Source organism: Aythya fuligula, chromosome 7 (assembly GCF_009819795.1).
Source record: "Aythya fuligula isolate bAytFul2 chromosome 7, bAytFul2.pri, whole genome shotgun sequence".
Lineage (NCBI taxonomy): Eukaryota > Metazoa > Chordata > Aves > Anseriformes > Anatidae > Aythya > Aythya fuligula.
The window spans coordinates 25345810-25367111 of record NC_045565.1 but is presented as its reverse complement, the minus strand read 5'-3'; the positions used below and the strand labels follow the sequence as shown (position 1 = coordinate 25367111).

Here is a 21302-nt window from a genome sequence, read left to right as displayed (position 1 = left end):
CACTGTGGGCTCGTAGCACCACCAGGGTTATGGTTTATGCTACCAATCTGAGCTACAGCTTTAGGGTGACATGGGGAGGATGCTTCCTCCTACATATTTGGAAGAACAGTCTGGTAGATGTTACCCTCTCCTGCTGCCCAGCATCATTAATCCTTAGTGAGGCTATGAAGGAAAGCCTACAAATACATAAGCACACTCGGCCTTACACATGGCTCAGGTTTCTTCAGTGGATGATTTCCATTACCAACTTGCCAGTCCTGATCCACGACTGTCATCCCAACCATGAACATTTGCTTGTGTTTAAAACTGAGTTTCAAATGTATCTAGGTTCATAATGTGCTCATTAGCAGAAACAACTTCCCCCCGTACCTTCCAACAGCCTTTCTGTTCCACCAGCAGAATCCATTCCCTAATCTCTGATTCCTTTCCCTCATTCATATTTTATTATTAAGCCTTTTAATTTTCAACCACCAAATCTTTTCCTAGCTTTAAATTTGTCTGGCATCTTTCACTGCTTGACACTCATGTCCATTGGGAGGAAAAGGCTATTGAAAAAAAATATCCCTCCCCTCATAATACCTAAGGAAGGCTATGGAAGTCACAGAGATTAAAGATGTTCATAGGGTCAGGTGTAAGGCAGTAGGTGAGGACACCTGTGAGCAAGTGACCCTGTCTGCCTGGACTTTTCCATGAATCCGTCCGTGTGCTCCTGGTTGGCAGCCCGTTGTCCTCTGTTCCTGCGAAGGTGAAGCTGGACTGTACTAAAACGCGTTTCACTGCTGCCTACTCCTGGCCTATCATATCCCTATTCACCCTTTTCAGATCTTGCAAGATTTTTATTTTTAATTTACTGCTCGCAATAGTTTAAGGAAAGATTGTTAGTTTTGTAAGAAATTAGAAATACTAATGGAAAGAACAAAATAATCCCTCAGTCTTCTAACATATCCGAAAGCAACTGAGGAAGTTACCTGTAACTTAACTCTCTGCCCAAATCTTGCTCTTGTTCTACTCCTGCAGATAGGATCTTAGAGTCCACTTTAGAAATAATATTATTATGCCTAATTTCTGCTGCAGCAGCATCCATGTGACAGAGCCACAGGCTATGTCCCAGTGTGCTGCGGTACTGTTACTCCACTGCTCACAGCTTCGGGTCCTGCCCAATGTCTGAGTAATGTTAGCAGAGTTTGGCTCATTATCAAATAAATTACTACCTTTAGCAAGATAATGATCTTAAGTCTTCTGCAGTGCAGCAATATTCAAACAATGAATCACATACCGGAGTTGTAAGAGGAGCTTTCTCTCCTCTTTCAAACTGCTGAGCTGCATCAGAAGATATAGATATATAAATCAAGCAAACGTGTCTTGGTTTGACTTTTCCATTTGTATGTATTGTGTTGGTATCATAACTTCATACCATCTTGGGGGCACAAAAAGTGGATCCTGAATGGCGCTGTGGATATGTAATATCACCTGTTGGGATGTGAGCCTTCCTTTCGAAAAAATTGTTCTGACTTTTCCCCTGTTGCATTGCTCATTTACCTGTATCCCAGGAAGATTTAGCAGGTGAATGGGAGTCACAGGCTCTCAAACCTATAGCAATTTGTATTGTTCAATGGATACGTATATACACATACGGCCAGAATCAGTAATGACTGCCTTGTCAGGCTTTCTGCAGGTGGTATTTAATAGATATTTTCCTTTGGTTTAGGTGACGGACCTCTGTGATCTTGGAGAAGGATCCATTTTCACTCTTGCCGGTGCTGCAAAGCTCCCAGGGGAAGCTCCGAGACAGGCCGAGTCCTGCAGCGCGGCGCGGGGAGATTCCAGCGCCGCTGTGCTTGAGATGCTCTCCTTAGGTTGTGGCATAATGGGAAAGGAATGCACTAACACCCAGGCTGCCGGTAAACCTGAATAAACTCGATTCAGACACTTAGGAAATCATACCCATACCACACTTTTAAAAACTCAGCCCTTTAAATAACATCAAAACTGTTACTTGGTGAGCACTTGAGGAAATTTGAAGAGTGGGCTGCCATGCCAGCCCCACTTGGCACCTCCAAGCAGTTGTGCAGAGCTGTGCCCCCACGTTTGCCCGGTGATATTTTGGTATTTTGGATCCTGAGGAGCCTCAGCAGTGCGGGTCCTGCCATGTAGAGCACATCTACCACCCGAACCTGGGGAAGCCAAGCGGTGAAGTGCACAACGCGCGACTCGCCAAGGCAGCGTTGGCAGAGGGCTGCGATGCTGAGGAGGGAGGAGGAAGGCTGCAGTGAAGGGCTGGGGCCCCAAATCAGGCAGATGTCCCCGTGCTGCTGCTCCGAGCTGGTTCCTTGAGCATTTCGGTGGAAGTGCTGGCTGTGGAGCCAACTTTCCCCGTCCCGATCCATAAGGAGCCATTTCACCACGCCGGAGCCCCCCTTCCCGTGCCCCCGGCGGGGTTTAGCGGGGGGCTGGCGGGCCCCTGACCCCACAGCTCCCCGGCTGGAGACCCCCGGGAGGTCAGCAGGCATCCGAGAGGCAAAATGGGCGCTTTCCCTCTGCGTCCCCGCTGCAAAACCAGCCGGGAAGCTGACGGGGGAGCCGGCGGCGAGCTGGGGCTGCGAACCGCGGCGTGCCGGCCCCTGGGGCTGGCGGGGGTGGTTTAAAGGAGGGGAAGGAGAAAAAAAAAAAAAAAAAAAAAAAAAGCAAAAGCAAGCAAAACTCCGCTCCGGACAGGCTGGGCGGGCCCTCCTGCAGCTCACCGAGCCTCACCGAGCCGCCTGCGGGACGCGCCGGGGTCGGCCCTGAGCCCGGTGAGTGCCGGGGGTCGGGAGGGGAAAGGACGGGCTGCTGGGGGGGAAGGGGTTCCTGGCAGGGTGTTGCCGGGGTTTTTTGGGGAGAAAAGGTGCGGGAGGAGGTGGGAGGCTTGGTCCCGGGGACGGTGAGGGCTGGGTGCCCCCAGCTCGCTGCCTCCGTCCCGGGGTAGCGTGGTTTGGGCGCAGTTGGTTGCAAAGCTCTTGGCTTTCTTCTCTGCTCCGCGTCCCGCTCAGGAGCACAAAGAGAGGGAGCTGGGCTCGGGGCCGAGCCGCTGGGCTTGGCTGTGTGTGCCTGGTTTGGAAGGTGGTGGTGGTACAGGGCTGCGATGCTGCGAGTCCTGGGCTGTACGACTGCCACAGAGCCGGGGTTTCGGTGGCCTTTCCATCGTCAGATCAGAGCGAAGTCAGGGAGCAGCCTCCCGCTGAAGCAGCTCTCTTGGGAGCTGCCGTGCTCAAGTCCTCCAGGAGGACTGGAGGTGTTGCTATATCGGGGGCTGCTACGTGGCCAGGCAAGGTGAGCACCAGCAGTGTCCCTAAGAGAACATAACTAACAGGGAATGCTACAACTGGTGCACTTTTACCGAGTGCCAGCAGCCTAAACCATGCCCAGGGCACTGCTGTGGGCTGCCAAGCAAGGCCCCGAGGTGCCGGGCAGGCAGCGCTGGGGTTGGTTTGCTGAGGATCCCAATGCTCTTTGCAGCTCTGACTGCTGCTTCCCTTCACAGACATCTTTTTTTTTTAAACCCTACTGCTCCCAGTTTGCCTTAATGTACTTCAAAGGGGTTCTTCAGTCCTTAAGGAAAAGCAGAGCCTGGAAATTAGGCATGGAAACTTAAAGCCTTCTCTTCGGCCTTGTTTTCAGCACAATAGATGCTTCTTGCTGCTTGTATGGGAAATACACACATTAAGTGTGACGGCCACTGGAGTGGAAAGAGGTGAATCAATTTGCCAAAGGTCAGAGAGCCCATGTCAGTACTGGTGAAGCCCCAAGGGCTACTTGGCTCCCGGCTGGTAGATGACATTTTATTTTTTGCATGAGCAGGGTGCACAGAAACCAGCGATCGGTGTGTGCAAGGAAGAGCCAGGTACCTGCACACGCCCAGGGAGCTGTACCTGTTTGTCAGGAGCTCGCTGGCCCCTCCCCACCTAACTGTCTTCCTCTCTTTGTTGCTTGGGCACTGCAGTATTTCAAGCCCAGCCTTTTATCCCCAGTCCCTACAACTCAGACTGAAGAGCCCAGCTCAGGGGCTGGAGGAGTTTGCTCTCCGTGAGTGATGGTTGCAGGCCAGGTGATGGCTGGGGCCACCAGAGCTGTGCCTCATGCTCCCATTTCACGTTTTGTTGGTTCCCTCCCTGATGAGAAGGGCTCCTGCGTGCCTCTGAGGTCTGCCTGTGCTTGCAGCCCTCCTTACATGGCAGTGAGCAATAGAGAGAGGAAACCTGACCCACAGAAATGCGACGCTCTGGGGTTCAGTGTGCTGATCTAACTCATTTCTGAGTTTGTTTTTTATGCAAAAACCGCATGGCTTTCCTAAAGACAATCTTAGTCTGGCTTTAGCAACTGGCTACTTGTTGACTGTTGATTCAGTATCTTGGGGCTTGCCTGCAAATAAATTCATGCAAATGAAGTGATATCAGAAAGCACACTTACTGGGTTATGTTGTGGCTTTTTTTCTTCCCCCTTTTTTTTTTTTCTTTAAAACTCAGTTCCCTGAGTGCAATGAGTGCACCAGTGAAAGGGGTGGTTTATTTTTTGGTTTCTTGCTCTCTCTTTACACGTCTGTATCTCACCTAAAACAAATTTACTCACTGCTATATTCAGCCTCTGTCAACAAGGTGAGTGTTAAGAAGCAGCTCTTCTGGGACACACTGATAAACTGCGTGAACTCCATAAGGAGTCTGCCCAAGTCTCCCTGCTGTTCTGTGCTGTCCTGTTCTGCACTCCCTGCTCTGTGGAATTGCAATTACAATCCAGAGCAATGGTTCAGTGGAGAAAGGAGCTGGAAAAAAAAAAAAAAAAAAAAACATTTCCTGGCTTGTTCCCTCAGCCCCCCTTTAAAATAGGCTGTTGGGTGGGCCAGCTCTTTCTCTCCCAAGTGTTCTTATAATCCACTTACCCTGATAAAAAGCAGCTCTGCTGCCAGGCAGTGTACTTTCCATCCCGACATATAATTGCCGGGTGGTGGAGGGAGGAAGAGACTCTGGCTGTCAGGCTGGAGGGAGGGAGGGAGCCAGGCCAGGGCGCGTGCTGGGCAGCATCGTCGCGTGCCCAGCCATGGAGCCCAGGATTCAGGCTCAGCTGAAAACCTTCTCCCTGCTCACCCTCAGCACGGGGAGCTGGAAGAGAGGAAGGTAGCCAAGATCCGAGCGAGCGGAGGGATGGAGAGAGCCAGCCCAGGGGTGCAGCTGCGGCAGGGCTCTTTTTTTAGTTTGTTTTGGTTTCCACACGTGTGGGCCGTGCCAAGGTGGCTGAGCCGCCTTGATTCTCTGCTGAATGCGAGCCCGCCTCGGGGCTGGGCTCTTCTGGCCAGGGATTCAGCAAAACTAACAGGATTTACCGCCGTGTCCTGAAGGCCGGATGAGCTGCTGAGCTTCGCTGGAGCAGGGGCGTTTGGGATCTCTGATGTGGAGAGGAAACTCTGGTGTAGGGCTGCCCCAGAGCAAACACCATGGAGGGAGCCAGAGGAGGTCTGAGCCAGCACGAGAGGATGCAGAGCCGCTACTGACAGGGACCTGCTTGTGATCTACACCTCAGCCAGGGTTTCTCCAACATCTGTAAATGTATAGCAGAGGGAGATCCTGACTGCAGGTTTATGACTTAATATTTTTTTAAGAAGTGAGAACGTGCGGGTCCCTTAGCAGCAGCTCCCTGCTCCTCTCCCCGCCTTGCAGCGCAGCGCTCCTCGCTCCTTTCCTCCAGCAGAACCTCCTGCTGTACCTTGCTGGCCTCCAGCCACCACGGGAGCAGACTTTGCAGGCCCTGAGGGCTAGCAAACATCCACTGGGATATTAGATCCTGCCCTTGTGGGGTTGGAGAGCCTGGCTGCCGTGCTGGCACAGCGTGCTGCTGGTGGTGCAGAGGTATCAGGACGTCGGGGCTCCATCTGGTTGTTCAGTTTGGGCTCCGAGTTGCAGAGGGAAGCAGAGAAGTGAAACTACACGCGGTCTGCTCAGAGCAGGTAGGTGGGAGGAGGGAGGGTTGATCAACCCCATCCCCAGCAGCTGCCGACGTGAAGCAGTTCAGGAGAGCAAAGGCACATCGGCTTCACACCGGGCCCTCAAAGGACCTGGCTCCAAAGCTCATCTCAGCCCGGGGAGGGGCTGCTCCAGCTTGCGTCAGGCGTTGGATCAAGGCACGCACAGGGTTTGAAGTGGCTGGGAGGGAGGCGGCTGCTGGGTGACCCCATCTGCTCATCGCACCACTCGACTGCTTCTGCTCAGAGGGCTTCTCTCCATTTCCTGTTTCATCTGAAATTTCATAAGCTCTCCTTCTAAAGTACAGTAGTTTATCTTGTGGTTCTGCGTTTCACGTCTTCCTGCCTGCTCTCAGACTTGTTTCCTGCCTCTTCTCCTGCGCTTTCTGTTTCTCACATCAGCTCTCCTAGCAAGTCTTCCTACCTCACAAGCTGCTTACAGCAGCTAGTGCCTTTTCTGAGACAAACCAATCCCAGGCAAAACCATCCCAGCCTTTACGCAGCTGCTAATTTGACCCTAATCCATTTGAAAAAGAAAGGGCTGGTGGGTTAGGATGGAGTCGAGGAGGGAGGTCCTGGCTTGCTGGTACTTAAGAAGGACCCAGGGCACGATTCACACACTTCCTCGTGGGAGCAGCTGAGGTTTAACTCTTCCCTGATCACTTCAAAGCTGATTATTTGAGGTCTCTTGAGCTTCCGTGATCACTGTGCTAGGTAAGGAGGAGGGGGGGGAGTTAATCTCTATTTTAATCAATGCCTGATTTAGATAACTGCGTTACGGACCCATCTCCTGCCTGAACTTCCTCATTCATTCTCGCTGCGCTTTGCAGACTTCCTGGCTGGGCGTCAGTGGTGGGTGACTGCGCGGAGCCTGCTCAGCAGCGCGGCGATGGGAGGAATGTGAAGCTTAATGAGCACCTGCAAAGCTGCACAGCGGGTAAGTGCTCCAGGGGTCATTCTTCCTTCCAGTTTTGGCGTGATTTGATCTCGATCGGCTCTCGCTAGGAGATCTTGAGCCTTGCAGAAGTGCTGGAAGGGAAGTGGTGTGGCTCATGTTTTAGGAACCGGTGGTGTTTCCCGCAGCGAGGGGCTGACAGCATTGCAAAGATCTAGCAATACTGAGAAGATTTAACTGGGAAATGTCTTCAGTTTGGAGGTTCAGTGTTAAAAGCCTCTTGCTTCCATCATTCAGTCTAGAATTGCCCTCATCTGGCTGTTTGGTACCTTGGACTCTAGTCAGAAGGCAGATGGGAACCAAAAGGTCCAAGCTTTGCTGACAGCAGCTACTGCCGCATTTGCTGCCACACAGGAGAAGTGGCTGGAGTTCCCTTTCCCAGATCCACGGAGTGCTACATCCCCCTTCTTCCAGCTCTCAGAGGAGAGGCCAAGGCCTGAAAGTGCCTGGACAGACTCCTGATGATCAGAGCTGACGGTAGAGGTGGTTGGATCAAAGTGAAGCAGCGGCTTTTACAAACCAGCAGTGTGCAGAGTTTTAATTGCCCAGATGATGTTTGTCTGAGGATCCCTGAGAAACCTGGGGAAACTCTGAGCGTGTGGCTGCAGACAGTGGTGGGAAGGGAAGAAACGTGGCTGGTGGCAGAGGCAGCTGCCAGAGCAGCAATCCTGGCTGCCGCCGTGTCCTGCTGCAGCTCCCAGTATCTGTTCCTTCACGTAGTCCATGTGATTTTGCTTTTTTCCTTATTTTTTCTGGATCCGTGTCTGCGTCGGGTGGTGTCTGTCCCCCTTTTTCCCATCCCAGTTCGTTCAGACGGCCGCTCTGCTCCACCAGAGCTCAGCTCACTGCATTCCCTGGCATGTTCCTCCACCAGCCTGGATCAAAGCTGTGAGAGCTGGCCCGCTGCCATCGCCCGTGTGTAAATGAGGATCTCTCTCTTCTTCCTTTCCCCCCACCACCTCTCATTAGTATTCCTCTTCCAGAGGCAGGTTTTTCTGGCTGATCCGGCACATTATTTATATCAGCGATGTTTGCCTCAAGGCAGAGATGCTTTTTCAGCATTTGCAGGGCAAACATCTGATGCACCCCACTGCCATGCATGCGGCTTGGAAAAACCGAGTGTGGTATTGGCAAGGACGCGGGCTGCTGAGGCCAACTGTTGCAGAATTTAAGTGCTGTTAGGCACAGCCTGATTCATACGGTTACTTCAGCTGCCTGGCGAGAGAAAATGTCCTGTTCCTTCGCTTTCAGAACCAGGGGGAAGAACACGCAGAGAAGGTTGTTGCACCTGAGCAGAGAAGTGATGCGTTTAGCTCCGAGGTGTCAGCTGAGCCACCTCGGTGTGGCTTTCTCTGGGTTCCCCAAGGGATGGTGGGTGCTGTCAGTTGAACAGATGCAGTCTGTAGCCAAAAAAAATCGAATGAAAATGATGAAACTCAGCTCAAATGCCTTGTTTTCAGTTCTGAATCGCAGAGGATTTGGTGATGCCGGAGAGCACCTGATGGGGAGTGGGAGCAAAAGGTTCCCACGCTGCCTGCAGGGGGGGAGGTATCTCTCATCTGTGTGAGCCAGAATCCCAGTGGGGCTTACACCTTCCTTTGCAGAAAGTACACACAGCGATGAGGGGAAATTCCTACAGGTCAAGGTAGTTAGGCACTAGTCTAGACTGTCTTGTGATGCAGAGATGGAGATTTGCTGGAAGCTTTTCAGAGCAAAGCAGGGATTTGCCAGAAACCATCCAGGCAGCTTAGGCTGTGCGTGTAGGCAGGAGAAAACATATTGCTCTGTCAGGGCAATGCAAGATATGCCTATTTTTAAGCTCTGGGAGAATGTTAATGTATACAAGAGGTGGAGCTTAAGAGATGTTCTCAAGCCTAAACTGTGACACTTCATGCTCACAGTACAGGCTTGTGGTTGTGTGTATCTGGATCCAAGATGCTTATCCCCTAAATCATTTACCCCTGAATGTTCAGGCACCTGACTGCCACTGGTTTCAGAGAAGTCTGATTTCTAGATTTCTTGATTTTTCGGTCGTATGGCTGCTTCTAAGCTGCTGATGGCAAACCACTGGTGATAAACAGAGAAAACCTTTTTCTCCCACGGTAGGAGGGGCAAGGATGAGATAGGGCTCTGTATTCTGGGAGGCTGGAATTACTCAGCTGGCTCTCCCCTGCTGTAACACACGGTGACAGGAGTTACCTTGACTCTTCAGGTGACTTTTGACACAGAGCTGTGCTGCAGTCTGACCTCGAGAGCTAGCCATGCCCCATCTAATTATCAAGGCCACACTCCTCTGCAACCAAAGACAAGAGGCGGTCAGGAGGTGCTTGGCTGACATCCATCACAGCTCCTCATTGAGCTGAGGCTGCTTCATGCTGTTGGAACGGGTATTGGTTGTGATCCCAGGATCTTAAAGAGTTACAGGAGGAAATGCCAACCGAGAGGGACGTGCCTGCGCTGTAGGTCACCCACAGCACGTGTTTTAGCTCAGCCTTGCAGTTGTTGCTGGTCCTGGATGCTTTCGGTCTTCCACGCAGAGCTGGGAGCTCTTTGCTCCCAAGCTAAGCTCCTTGACTGCTGCTGCAGAGGGGATTTCTGTGCCCACGAGCAGGGGCCCCACAACCATGACTCACAGTTCCCATTACATCCTAGGGCAGCCTGTAAGCGTGCAGAGCCTGCCCCTTGGCTCTCAAACAAAGCCTTCCTTTGTGGTGCTTATGTTATAAAGGAAGCAAGCGTTTGGGTTCACCCCACACATCCCAAATAAGAACCACGTGTCCTCACAGCCCTCACATGCGCGTCTGGGTCTTTTGCTGCAGTGCTGTGAGTTGCATCACTCTTACCCCATTAAACACTTCCAGAGTTTTGCTTCCCAGCAATCAGTTTACAAACAGTTCGGGGAAAGGAAGAGCGTGAAGATCTTTTCCTTTGTTGATGAGCAGAGGGGGCTGAGCGAAGAGCACATGGAAATGATTACGTCCGGGTGCGTGCAGCAATCGGCTGCTCTGAGTCACTCGTTTGGGTGCAAATGGCCCCGAGCTGGTGACCACTGAAGGATGAGCTTCGTAGAAATACCACACAGAAGGGGGATGGTTTGTTTTCCTGTATGGCTTTGCTTCTCTCCTCTGGTTTTTATTCATCTGAACTAGTTTTGAGAAGCGGGGAGAGCCAGCAGTGCTCTGCAGCCAAGATATTTGTGTGCGTGCGTGTCTCTTGGCAGTCCATGGGTTTATGAGGAGTGAGCCAAGAACGGGCTTACTGCTTCTCAGAGCGTTTGTGTTGTTTCCCCTGCTCACTTCTAGAGCCACTACGCGATGAAGGAAGAGGGCCTGACGCTTCCTGCCCGTGCTGGTGTGCTGCGAGCAGGGAGTGTCCTAGTGAAAGCAGAGGAAAGGCTGTGCGAGCAGTGAGTTTGCTTGTGAGAACAGAGGAAGTGTTGCAGCGAAATCGCTCTTTGTTGCTCTCTTCTCCTTCCACGCCCTCCGCCCAGCCCTTCAGGGGTTCCACGGTCTGGTGTTTTTGCTTTATTTAAGGAACTATATTTGTATTTTATAAAAAAGCCGGGGTTTTAGGCAATGGAATAAAGCGTTGCTTTTCATTTCTGTGGTGACGTTTTTGCTACCACAGCCAGCTTTTTAATACTGTTCCTCCCCAACTGTTTGAATACAAGCAGCTGCAACCAGTTATCAAAACAATGCTCCAATATCACACAGACCACCAGGCTCACCCAGTGCTTCTGAGCCCTGTTGAAGCAGACGCTTGGGGGCCTGCAGGGCTCCTGACACAGCTGCATTGCTTTGTCACTGAGTCAGGACTGGGATGGAGTGGGAGAGCTCAGACCAAGCAAATTTCCAGCCCACAATGACAATTTTTTTGCTGCTTTTGCTTCTCAATGTGGAAGCATCTGGCAATTCGAGGCATGTGCTGTCTACTGTCTGTAGCGTATAAAAGCTCCTCGTTACGTGACTGCCATGGGACCTCGTTGTCACACGTAAACCACAATCATTCTGCAAGTCACATCTGAGCCGTGCCAGTATCTATGTGTGCTCTTCTTGGATGAGCTGGGATGGTGTATCCCTGCTGGGAAATCAGCTTTTTAGTAATGTTTCCTCCAGCCCCGATCATACTGAAGCACCCGGATCAATGTACGTACAACACGCGGTGAAGTTGGGTGCTGAGGGATGCAGGGAATATGCTGAAGGGTGAAGAGAGTCGGAGTACCTGCTGGCTGATTTAACACTGCTTTCATTTTCTTCACCTTGCTGAGAATTAACCGGGAAAAGGAGGGCAGGTGTGAACAAAGATCTTGGCAATTTATCCCTTTTTGTGTTCACACACCCTTCCACGAGGTGACTGTCCCGTCCTGACTGATGAGCCGCCGTGTGTCTGAGGGGGTGACAGCCAGAGCCCCTGGGATGATCCCATCGTGGTCTCCAGGTGGAGGCCAGCCAGCACATGTGCAGTGGCATCGCTCCTCACGCTGTCGCTGACATTACAGCCCTTCAGTGAGGCAGAGGGGGGTTGTTGTTTTATTTTTGGCCATCTGTGCTGATGAAAGATTGTGCAAGGGAAAAGTACCTGGCTCCCATCGCGCTTGGTTTGAGGGGGAGGGAGCTGCCGAGGTTGGTAAGCCAACTTTTCTTTTCTTTTTTAGTCCTGGCATGTGTTTTTTCTTTTCCTAAAACCATAAATGTTTGGTCTACTCCAATTGTTCTCCTCTCAATTAACAGATAAAATTTATTCAGCTTAAAAAGCCAAGCTGTTCCTGGCCGGGATCCTACCACAACAGCCCAGTACGTGGGTGGGAGCCACAGACACACTTCCTACCTTTCCCCTCCTGCATCCCTCACAGCCAGCAGCCTGTTACAATTTGTAATAAACCCTTCCTGGCCATAGAGGGGGGAACCCGAGGCACTGCACAGGCTGCCACGTGCTGCTTGCTGGCAAGAGCTGAGCTGGCTTGCACAGTTGAAAAGCAGAGAGACATTCAGGCAACAGGCAGGATGCTGAGAAACATCCTCCTCACGCTGGTTTATCTCCTGGTCTCTGTGGGTATCACCTCTTGTGTCCAGCCTTACAGACAGCGAGTGCTTTGAGGGCATGGCGTGGCTCTGGGTTTATTTAGCAGCTTTTACAGGTGTCCTTTATGGTGGCTGACTGCTCCTGGTGGCAGGAGGAGAGGGCCAGAGTTACATTCTTTCTGTGCACACAGATATGGCATGCCACTAATGAAATGGTGACTCAGAAATACCCAGAAAAATCCCCCACGCGCTGATGAAACTGCAATTCTAACAAGTCCTGTATCTCTGTAGGTTTTGGAAAAGAGCGCTAGATGGTAAATAACTCTGTATGTGCCAGAAAGGGAGCTCTTTGTACTGTCCAGGTTTTGGGGATGGAGGAAGAGGAGCCATGGGATATTATGGCAACATCTCACAAACGGATCCATGGGCAGAGAAAGATGAAGCAGGAGGGGAGGGGAGAGCCTCCAAATATTTTAAGTCCTGCAGAATGAAAAGAAACAGCCTGTCCTGCTTTTACTCACAATGCTCACTGGAAAGCTAGGGGCTCAAACTGCATCAAGAGTTAATGAAGCGTGAGGAAAGGCTTCCTGATGGCAAAGACAGTGAATGAGTGGACATGAGATATGAGAAGATATGAGAACGAATCCTCGTCCTCCCTAGAGCAAGCTGGGCACTCCCCTACTTGCAGTGGTGCTGGCACGATCAGTGCTCACCCGGAGCTTCGTGTGGAGCCCACAACGTGCAGGTCCTGTGGGAGCTGGGCTGCCCCCAGAGTGATGCCTCTCAGGTGCTTGTCCAGCCGAGTCTACCGGCCGGTGGGAAGGGAGGGCTCCCCGGCCCCGTACACAGGATGAGCATCAGCATTTCCTTGGAAATAGCTGACCTGCTGTCCCGGGAGGAAGGTACGGCTTCCGAGAGCCCACTGTTGGGCAGGATGTCCGACTGGGGCTGGGCGACCGACCCCGCTGGCACGGGATGTTCACGGGTGGTGCGAAGGGCTGACGTGTTCTCGGACAGCAAAACAAAGGCCAGCGGGCACGTGGCCTGAGTAGGAAGTGCAGGATACTCTGAGCACATCTGGGGACGTTTTCTCATTGCCACAGTGGGGTCTGGGCGGTGGAAACCAGCTGAGGATCCTCATCTGAGCCCCTGGGCTCTTGCTGTCTGTGCCAGGAGACATCCCCGGGTGGAAACCAGACGTGGTCATACATCCTAACACGTATGCTGCGGGTGGGAAGAGCAGACTGGTGCAATAAACCCTCTGTCACCCTGGGGCTTGTCCCAGTACGTGGGCTGTGTGTGTTTGCCCAGCCATGTTTGCCCCTGCAGCCTCCCCCAGGGTCCAGCGCCTCGGCAGCCCCACCTGGCTGACTCCTGTGAACCTGGAAACTCCTGTCTGGAGACGCGGTGCAGTTTCTCCTCTTGGGTGCAGTTTCTCCTCTGCTGGCAGCATCCATCCTGCCGCGACACCGGGTAACCCACAGCCTCCCAGTTCTGGCCCTGGGAGGAAACCTCACTCGATCCTGGGCTGAAATTCTTCACCAAAATAGTACTCGGACCCTGCCCACCCCAGAAAGTGCTTCTTTAGTAAAAATAGTCTCAAGAACCAGACAGGTTTGACTGAAGTCTTGCCAATGCCAATTCCTCGATTCCTGTGGAAGCCCAGGTCCAAACAGGCGAGCAGAGTATTGACCTGGAGGCAGCCAAGTGATGAGGGCAGCAGCTTCAGGGGCTGGGAAGGAGACCAAAACTTCAATTACTGCCAGCCCCTCCTGAATTCGGAGGAGAGCCTTCAACAGAAGTTCTTGTCATCCCGAGTAAGTGATCAGACCACAAGGGTAGAGATGTGTGCTCTGTTGTTGAGTGTGTGCATGTAAAATTAAAATCTTTTTTCTTGTTCTTAGTGTAAAACAGGCAAAATCTGAGCAAACGTCCAGCAGCTAATGGCAGAGACCCCACTGATACTTTTACCAGTGTGTTGCCCCCTCTAGTAGTACCCTTGTCCTTTTCCATGAGCATCTATCCAGCACATCCATTTCTGAAGCTTTATACATAAACTCAAAGGAAAACCACCCTCATTCTCCACCCTGAGCCAGCAAAGGCCTTTTGATTGCTCTGTGAGCAGCGATGAGGAGATCATAGAAAACCAGCAGTGTCAGTGGTGTGAGGTTGACTAATTAAGTGCACTAATTAAGTTTGGGATTTGCGTCTTCCCAGCAAAAAAGCCCAAGTGCAGGTCAGTGGCTGCTCTGGACGATCCATCTCTCTAGTACAACAGGCTGCAGAGTCCTTTACAGACCTCAGGGACCTTCTCAAACATTATATTTGTTCCCCTGAAAGCTCTGCTTTTGAAAACTTGGCAGCTTTCAATGAAAAACGCTCCCAACCAGCTGCAGTTACTATCATCTCTTCAAATCCCCGCTTTTCTTGCAGCCTACCGAAGTGAAGCACACTGTGGCAGTCACCTATGGGCCGCCTTTTGTGTCAGCCGAATCGCAGGAAGTAATCAAGCGTGTCCTTAATGACGTCTCGGTGTATTTCAGTGCACGACTGGACCACAGTCAGTCCCTTCACTTGGGTTTTTCTAATTTAAGAATCAGAGCTTCAGCTCGCTCCTGCCTGGGTTACTGCTGAACACCAGCCAGAGCGGGCTTTGCTTCCCATGGCTCAGAATAGAAGAGGCGGGGGGGAAGGAGGAGAAATCGAGCGGTATGAGAATCTCCTGGGGAGGGAGAAGGGCGATTAATGAAAGGAAAATATTCTCCTGTGTCCTCGGAGAAGGTGGAGGGTTATCGGGCTCAGGGCACATGGAGGCTGCAGTTTCAGGAGAGGCTACTTCAGGCTTGAAAGGATGGGTGTAATTTGCCTGGGAACCAAGCACGGAGGGCTGCAGGTGCTCCTGGGGAAGCCTTTGAACGTACAGCCTGCTGGAGGATGCCACTGATGGTTGTTTCTAATCAGGCAACAGGGCTATCAGCTGCTTGTATCTCCCCGAGCTGGAGCGGGGACGGTGCCTACCCCCTCAGTTCTCAGGCCTGTTCGGAGCCATCGTAACCATAACATCTGCAAAGTGCCCAGCCACTGAAGCAGTGAATGCCACAGAAAAGCCCAGGAGGAAACCAATTCCTCTGGTGTGGAGGCAGGTTTGAACAGCCAGCACCCACCGCTGCTCGGCGGTGAGCTGGCACCGAGCTTGGCACAGCCGTCTTCATCAGGCTGGCGGGGCCATGTGCTGCTCACCCCGGCATTCCTCCTGCCCGCACTGCTTCGTTCTCCACCTTGCACACAGGAGGGCGAGATGAAAGCTTATTGCCACGTCTGGGCATTGTCCGTGCTTTGAATGGAAAAAAAAAAACAACAAACTGGCAGGGCTAGAAAAGGCTGAAGATTGCTTTGGGAATTTGCTGCTTAAAACCTCCTGAATACATACATATATATATATATTTTAAGACTGAAACGTCACTACATGTGATGATGTGTAGATGAAACAATAGTGTTTCTTTTTGGTAGTCTCCAGCTGGGAAGCATTTGGGCTCCCTCCCTCCTCCCCACACCAAAGCTGTCTCAGCCGGCGCAAGCATAAATATTTTTATCAGGCTTAAATGGCTTGGGCTGAAGTTGAAAGCGAGTGAAGAGAGCAGCCTTTGTTACGGGCCGCCCCAGCAGGCAGTGCTACTGGTTTCACCTGTATTATTCGGTCTTTCCATGTTGGCCAGGAAAGCTGGCTGTGATGAGATGTGGGAACGCTCTGCCCCTGCCACCCTTGCAGCTGACCTTGCTCACTGAGCATCCCCGACCTCCAGGGCTTCGTGTGTGCATTCATCTTCTGCTGGGAATAGCTACAGCAGTGAAAGGGCAGTTTTGACCTGAGCTTCCTCTGTTAAGGCTGAAAACAGACGTGCCTCTTGCAAATCCACGCTACCTGGAGATGTTCTTACTTCCAGTTTCCATCCTGACCCTCTTCCAGAGCTCGATGGCAGCTGGCTGGGGGAAAAGGAGGCGTACGCGCTCCCTACCCTACTCCTGCTAAACCAGGGGGGATATCCTGGACTGCCAGTGCAAATGAGAATGAATTCAGCTGAGCCTGGGGATTTCTGGGCTGCCGCTGTCTGCTGGCAGAGCCTTGGGGCAGGCAGCCTCTGGAAGCAGGACAGCCACAGGCCTTGAGGCATGGAAGACTCCTGAAGGGTGCAAGAAGGTCCTAAGGCTTCTTTCAGGGCCCAGCAGGGCACAGGAGCGATGTTGTCCCAGTCAGGACTGCAGCAGGACACCCCTGGCCTCTGGCCATGTTATTTTGAAGCTTGGAAAGCGCCCGCAGCCTGAAGGAGCACAGCACGAAGCAGCGGAAATCACCAGCGCTTCCTGCCCTGCCCCGGCAAGCTGATAAAAGCCCTTGGCAATGGGGAGTGAGCCCAGGTTAGTTTTAAAGTGTGGCCAGGCACGGAGCTCACAGAATAACTGCAACGCCCAGCTTTGGGCATTAATTCTGCTTTAATCCATTGCTCGATGAATTAACGAGTTAATGTGAGTGCAGAAGGCACAAGAAAGGCCAGCAAACCATCTCCAGAGCAGTGTGTAAGGGCGAGCATCTGTGCATGGGCTCTAAAAAAAGGATTGTTAGCGAATGTTACGCAGGGAGGGGCACTCAGCATTGTGCTGAGCACCGTGTGAATGTTTTTTGTGCAAGCCCTGGAGGAACCCAGGTGCCATGGGGGCTGCCTGCGCTGCACAGTGCTCTGATCCAAGCTGCCTGCGGCCAGGACAGCCCTGCCTCTGCCACTGCTACATCTGCCTTACTGCACCTCCAGCCTTGTGCTGGGGTAAGTGGTGCTCATCTCCAGCCTTCTCTTTTTTTGTCAGGGGAGGTCCCACCTGTTTCTCTTCCTTTCTGTCCTGTGAGCTTTGAAGGAGGGGAGAAGGACGTGCCCTCTCTCGCTGCCCCGCAGAGCTGTGGTGGGATGAGGGTAGCAAATGCTGTCACAGTTGTGTCCTTCGAAGCTTATTCAATGAGAAAGATCCTTCCATCCTCACCAGCCACCAATAAAGTTTTATAAAGTCTCCTTGGGAAGCTTAGTTGGTAACTTGTAGGAACAGGCATTGGCTTAGGAACTCAAGCAGCTTTTTCAGGGTTAGAAAATATGCCAAAGCTTTTATTCAAGCGGGAATTGTTTTATTTTTTCTTCTTAAGGGAATACGCTCTAAATCATGTGTCACTGCCTTTCTTTCTCTTTCAGGGAAGGAACTGCCATGCCCGTGGGAATCTTCCGAGTGTGCCTAGTGGTGATTACGGCGATCATCAACCACCCGTTCCTCTTCCCTAAAGAGAATGGCACTGTCCCCGAGAACACGGAAGAAATCATCCAGAAGATGAAGGAGCGGGAGGAGAGCCTTCGGCTGCAGAAGCTGCGCTTGGAGCAGGAAATCGCAGACCAGGAAGCTGCACAGCAGGCTCTGGAGAAGGCTGCGAAGGTAGTGGAGGAAATCAAAGAGGAAAAGGTCCCGTGGGACATGTGGACAGCTCTTTCCATGGTCATCTTCCTGCTGATCGAGCTCTGGAGGCAGGATTTCCAGGAGGGGAACTGGCAGGACACAGGAGCAGAAGAGGATGACATGGCTGTCCTGGGGAAGGCATTTAAGGGGGTGGCCTTCCCCGACAAGGCCACCTTGGCCAGCTTCTACGAGAAGCGAATCCTGGGCACCACCGGCGACATGGCCAGGATGCGGGAGATGGTGGAGGGCTTTGCAGACGACCTGCTGGAGGCCTTGAGGAGCGTCTGCAACCGGGACGCTGACATGGAAGTGGAGGACTGCATGGGTGTGGGGAGCATGTACGAGAACTGGAGGGTGCGGAAACCTTTTGTCTGCGACCTGATAGTGCCTTTCGCGCCCCCAGAGCCGTATTGCTTCCGCTCCCAGATCTGGTGCTCCGGGGACAATTTTCCTCCCGATGAACAAGGTTACGGCACTATCAAGGTATGCAGGGCAGATGAGGACGTGGCGGGTTGCATCTGCGACAAGACTAAACTAGGGGAAGATATGCTGTGCCTTCTCCACAGCCAAGGCAATACCTCCAGGCCCAGCAGCGAGATGGAAGACCTCCTGTGCTTCAAGAATACTCAGTATCTTGATGCTGACCAAGTCATGAAGTGGTTCCAGATCGCAGTCACCAAGGCCTGGAACAAAATCTCCCACAAGTATGAATTCGACCTGTCTTTTAGCCTCTTGGACTCCCCGGGAGCCCTGAAGATAAAATTCAGGTCAGGGAAATCTGTCGCCTTCAACCTCACTCCTGTGGTGCAGTACGAGAACTCGGACGTTTACTTCATCTCCCATTTCCCTCGCAACGAGCTGGCAGCAGAGCTCCCCTCCAGCACTCGCTGGTTCCTCACCTTCGCGGTGTACGAGAGGAGGTTCATCCAGCTCATCTCCAAAACGCTGCCGGCCGGTGCCTGCCACATCAGCTGCCTCCAGATCCTCTCCTTCCTGCACGGGAAGCAGTGCAGCCTCACGGGCCCGAGCGGGCTCACCAACTACCACCTGAAGACAGTGCTGCTGCATCTGCTGCAGGCGCGTCCCGGTCAGGACTGGGCCCCGGAGAAGCTGGAGGCCCGGCTCCAGGACATGCTGAAATTCCTGGAGAAATGTTTGCACGAAAAGAAGCTCTACCACTTCTTCATTGGCAACGGGAAGGTACCGGCGGAGCTGGGCTTCCCCATCACATTCCAGAGAGCCGAGCCTCTCAACCTCTTCCGTCCCTTCGTGCTGCACAGGGAGGTTTACAGAAAGACAGTTGACACGTTCCACGAGATGCTCAGGAACACGTCTGCACTGATCAACGAGTACACGGTGCACATTCCCCTTGCACACACCAATGGGATCCATAAGGAGTCCATTTAACCAAAGCCAGCAGGAAAAACACTTGGTCCTCTAAGCACACGTCCAGAGGGCAGCTTTTCAAAGCCTCCTGGAGACAACCGACCTTGCCAGCGCAGCTTCTTGGCTGCAGCTGAGCCTGTCCTGGTCGTGGTGTCTGCAGGAAGGGAGGAGGGATGGGGGGAGAATAGGGAGAAACTGGAAGGCGCGGTAGAAAAGTAAGTTTGTGCTCCACTGGTGTGCTGGCTGGGTTTTACGCAGCTAAGGATGTATTTTTATATTGTGCCTCTGTCACACTACGGTGGTGATGAGCAACAACTCTGAGTAATTAATTTATTCAGATGCCTGCAATGCAATGGTGGTGGCGGCCAAATACTTCATTTCCTTTGGAAGGGGAAGATAAGAAAAGGGTGGAGGAGTCAAAGACGGGATCCTGGGGCTGCAGGAGCCTGGCTGCTTGCAGGCAGCAGGAGCTCTGTGATGATGGGAAGTGAGACTCAGTGCCAGTGGGAGAAGGAGGCATCACTGCTGAGGTCACACACAATCCTGATTGCACGCAGAAATCTCTAAATCCAGCACTGCTCCTTAATTGAAGGGGAACTGCTGTTTTTTAAAAAGGCATTTTGATAGGGCTTGCAGCACTATTTTAAGTGGCTCATCCTGTCCATCAGAAACACTCCTGGACACGACGTGTTTTCTCAGCGGGGAGAATGTAGCAGAGCAAGCAGCAGGACCTGTGTCTTGAGACCATTTCATTTGTGTCTTCCATTTTCTTCGTGGTAACACAGCTAGCAGGTTTTATTCTTAGCCATTTTCCACAGATAAACGACCAGGAACCTTTTTTACATTAGATAAGAGAGAAATGCTGTTACTGGGTTCTGGCTTTTTGGTTTATTTGTTTGCTTTCCTTATCTCCAGGCAGCAAGTCTGAGAACCAGCAAAGAGACAAACGACTGCTGCAGGTTTTGCTTTTATTAAAGAGGAAACTCCTCAAAATTACCCTGTAATGAGCCCAATGTCAGGAGTTTGGTACCAGGAGTAAACGATCACCCTCCAAATGGGAGTGCAGCTCTCCCAGCATGGTTTTACTGAGTGCAGGATGGCCCCAAATTAGGAGGAGGGATGCAGGAGGTGCACACACAGCAGAGATTGGCAGTGCAATCTCTGCAGCTGCTTACATGTGTCTCCTTATCCCTTCCGTGCCAGGTAGAAGCTAGCTGGTTGACTCCTTACAGGGCTTCCTCGATCCTTCTGAAGACTGCTGCTTTGATGGGGTTTACTCTTGGGAACTGCAGCTAGCAAACCATCTTTTTTCTGATGGCATTCCTCTTCGTCAATCCCGTCTATCCCATGCAGCAGACAGAAGACTGAACCTCATAGGGTCTGGCACACGGCTCCTTATCCAGTCTGCTGCTAAACTCCCCAAAGACACGGCCTCTCCTGCCTTGTCCTTGTACGAACCATTTCACCACCTCCTTGATGTCTGCTCACGTCTGTCCCTGCACCACTGAGGGATGTTTTCTGCACCGTTTCCACTCCTGGTTCCCCAGTGGTGGGGACAGGGAGCTCTTTGCTCTAATTGCTTTCCCCTTGGCTTTTACCATCGCAGCTGCGGGGTGCTTAAGTAATAAGTCTGAGCAGAAAACAAGGGGCAGGAATCAAAATGGGAGAGAAGAGGCTGGTAGCTACTGCCATTAGGACAGTCTTGGCTCATCTGTGCTTGGGAGACTGCCAGGGCTGGCAGAGCATCAGGACAGGACTAATTGCTAACGCTAACGAGCTGTAAGCCCCTGGCTTTCATCAGCATAACCAAGCAAGCCTTCCCTAGTGGGAAAGAGTGCAGGAGCACTCGCAGGGGACACAACGAACAGGTAGCGACAGGCAGAGGTGCAGGGAGGGTGGCTGAACACTGGAGGCTACGTTGGAAGCTGCGGCAGTTGTTTGCAAACCCAAGCAATTTGCTGTTTCTTCCTGCTCAGGTTGACGGTCTGCATGGGCTGCCTGCAGGCAGGTCGTACCAGAGCAGTTGTGGTCTGAGCTGCTTCTAAATGTGTTCCTAGCCCAACCGGAGAGAAATGAAAAATTCTCTGCTGCTTCCTGTCAGGCATCTAAATTTAGCCTGTCCAAAGAACAGAAACAAATTTGTGACCCCCGTCTCTCAGGAAATGACACACAGGGTTGAAAAATAACTTTGTTATAAGGTCGAGCAGAGGGAGGATGAGAAGAAAAGGCTGTTTAACAGAATAATCTAACTTCTCTCTTAAAATGGCAGAGCAAAGCTGCGTAACACCAGTCCTACAGTCATGTACACAGGCCTAAACTTGCCTTTACACACCTCAGTGCACTGCTGCTTAGGCTCAAAGGGAACCTACACTGATAAGTGCGTCGAATCTTTTGTTCTTTATTTTCTCTATTTGTGTGCACATTTGCTTTTAAACCCAGACTCACCCCAACGTGTTCCCAT

At 52.0% G+C, this 21302-nt stretch overlaps 1 protein-coding gene across 1 annotated transcript; it reads left to right on the top strand.

Moving 5' to 3' along the window:
* Nucleotides 1-6884: 6884 nt before the first annotated feature.
* ITPRIP (inositol 1,4,5-trisphosphate receptor interacting protein) lies at nt 6885-19936 on the top strand. The gene is made up of 2 exons (XM_032191437.1): nt 6885-6926; nt 17200-19936. Exon 2 carries the CDS (start codon nt 17213-17215, stop codon nt 18860-18862), a length of 1650 nt encoding a protein of 549 aa, XP_032047328.1. The 5' UTR covers nt 6885-6926; nt 17200-17212; the 3' UTR covers nt 18863-19936.
* Nucleotides 19937-21302: the final 1366 nt, after the last annotated feature.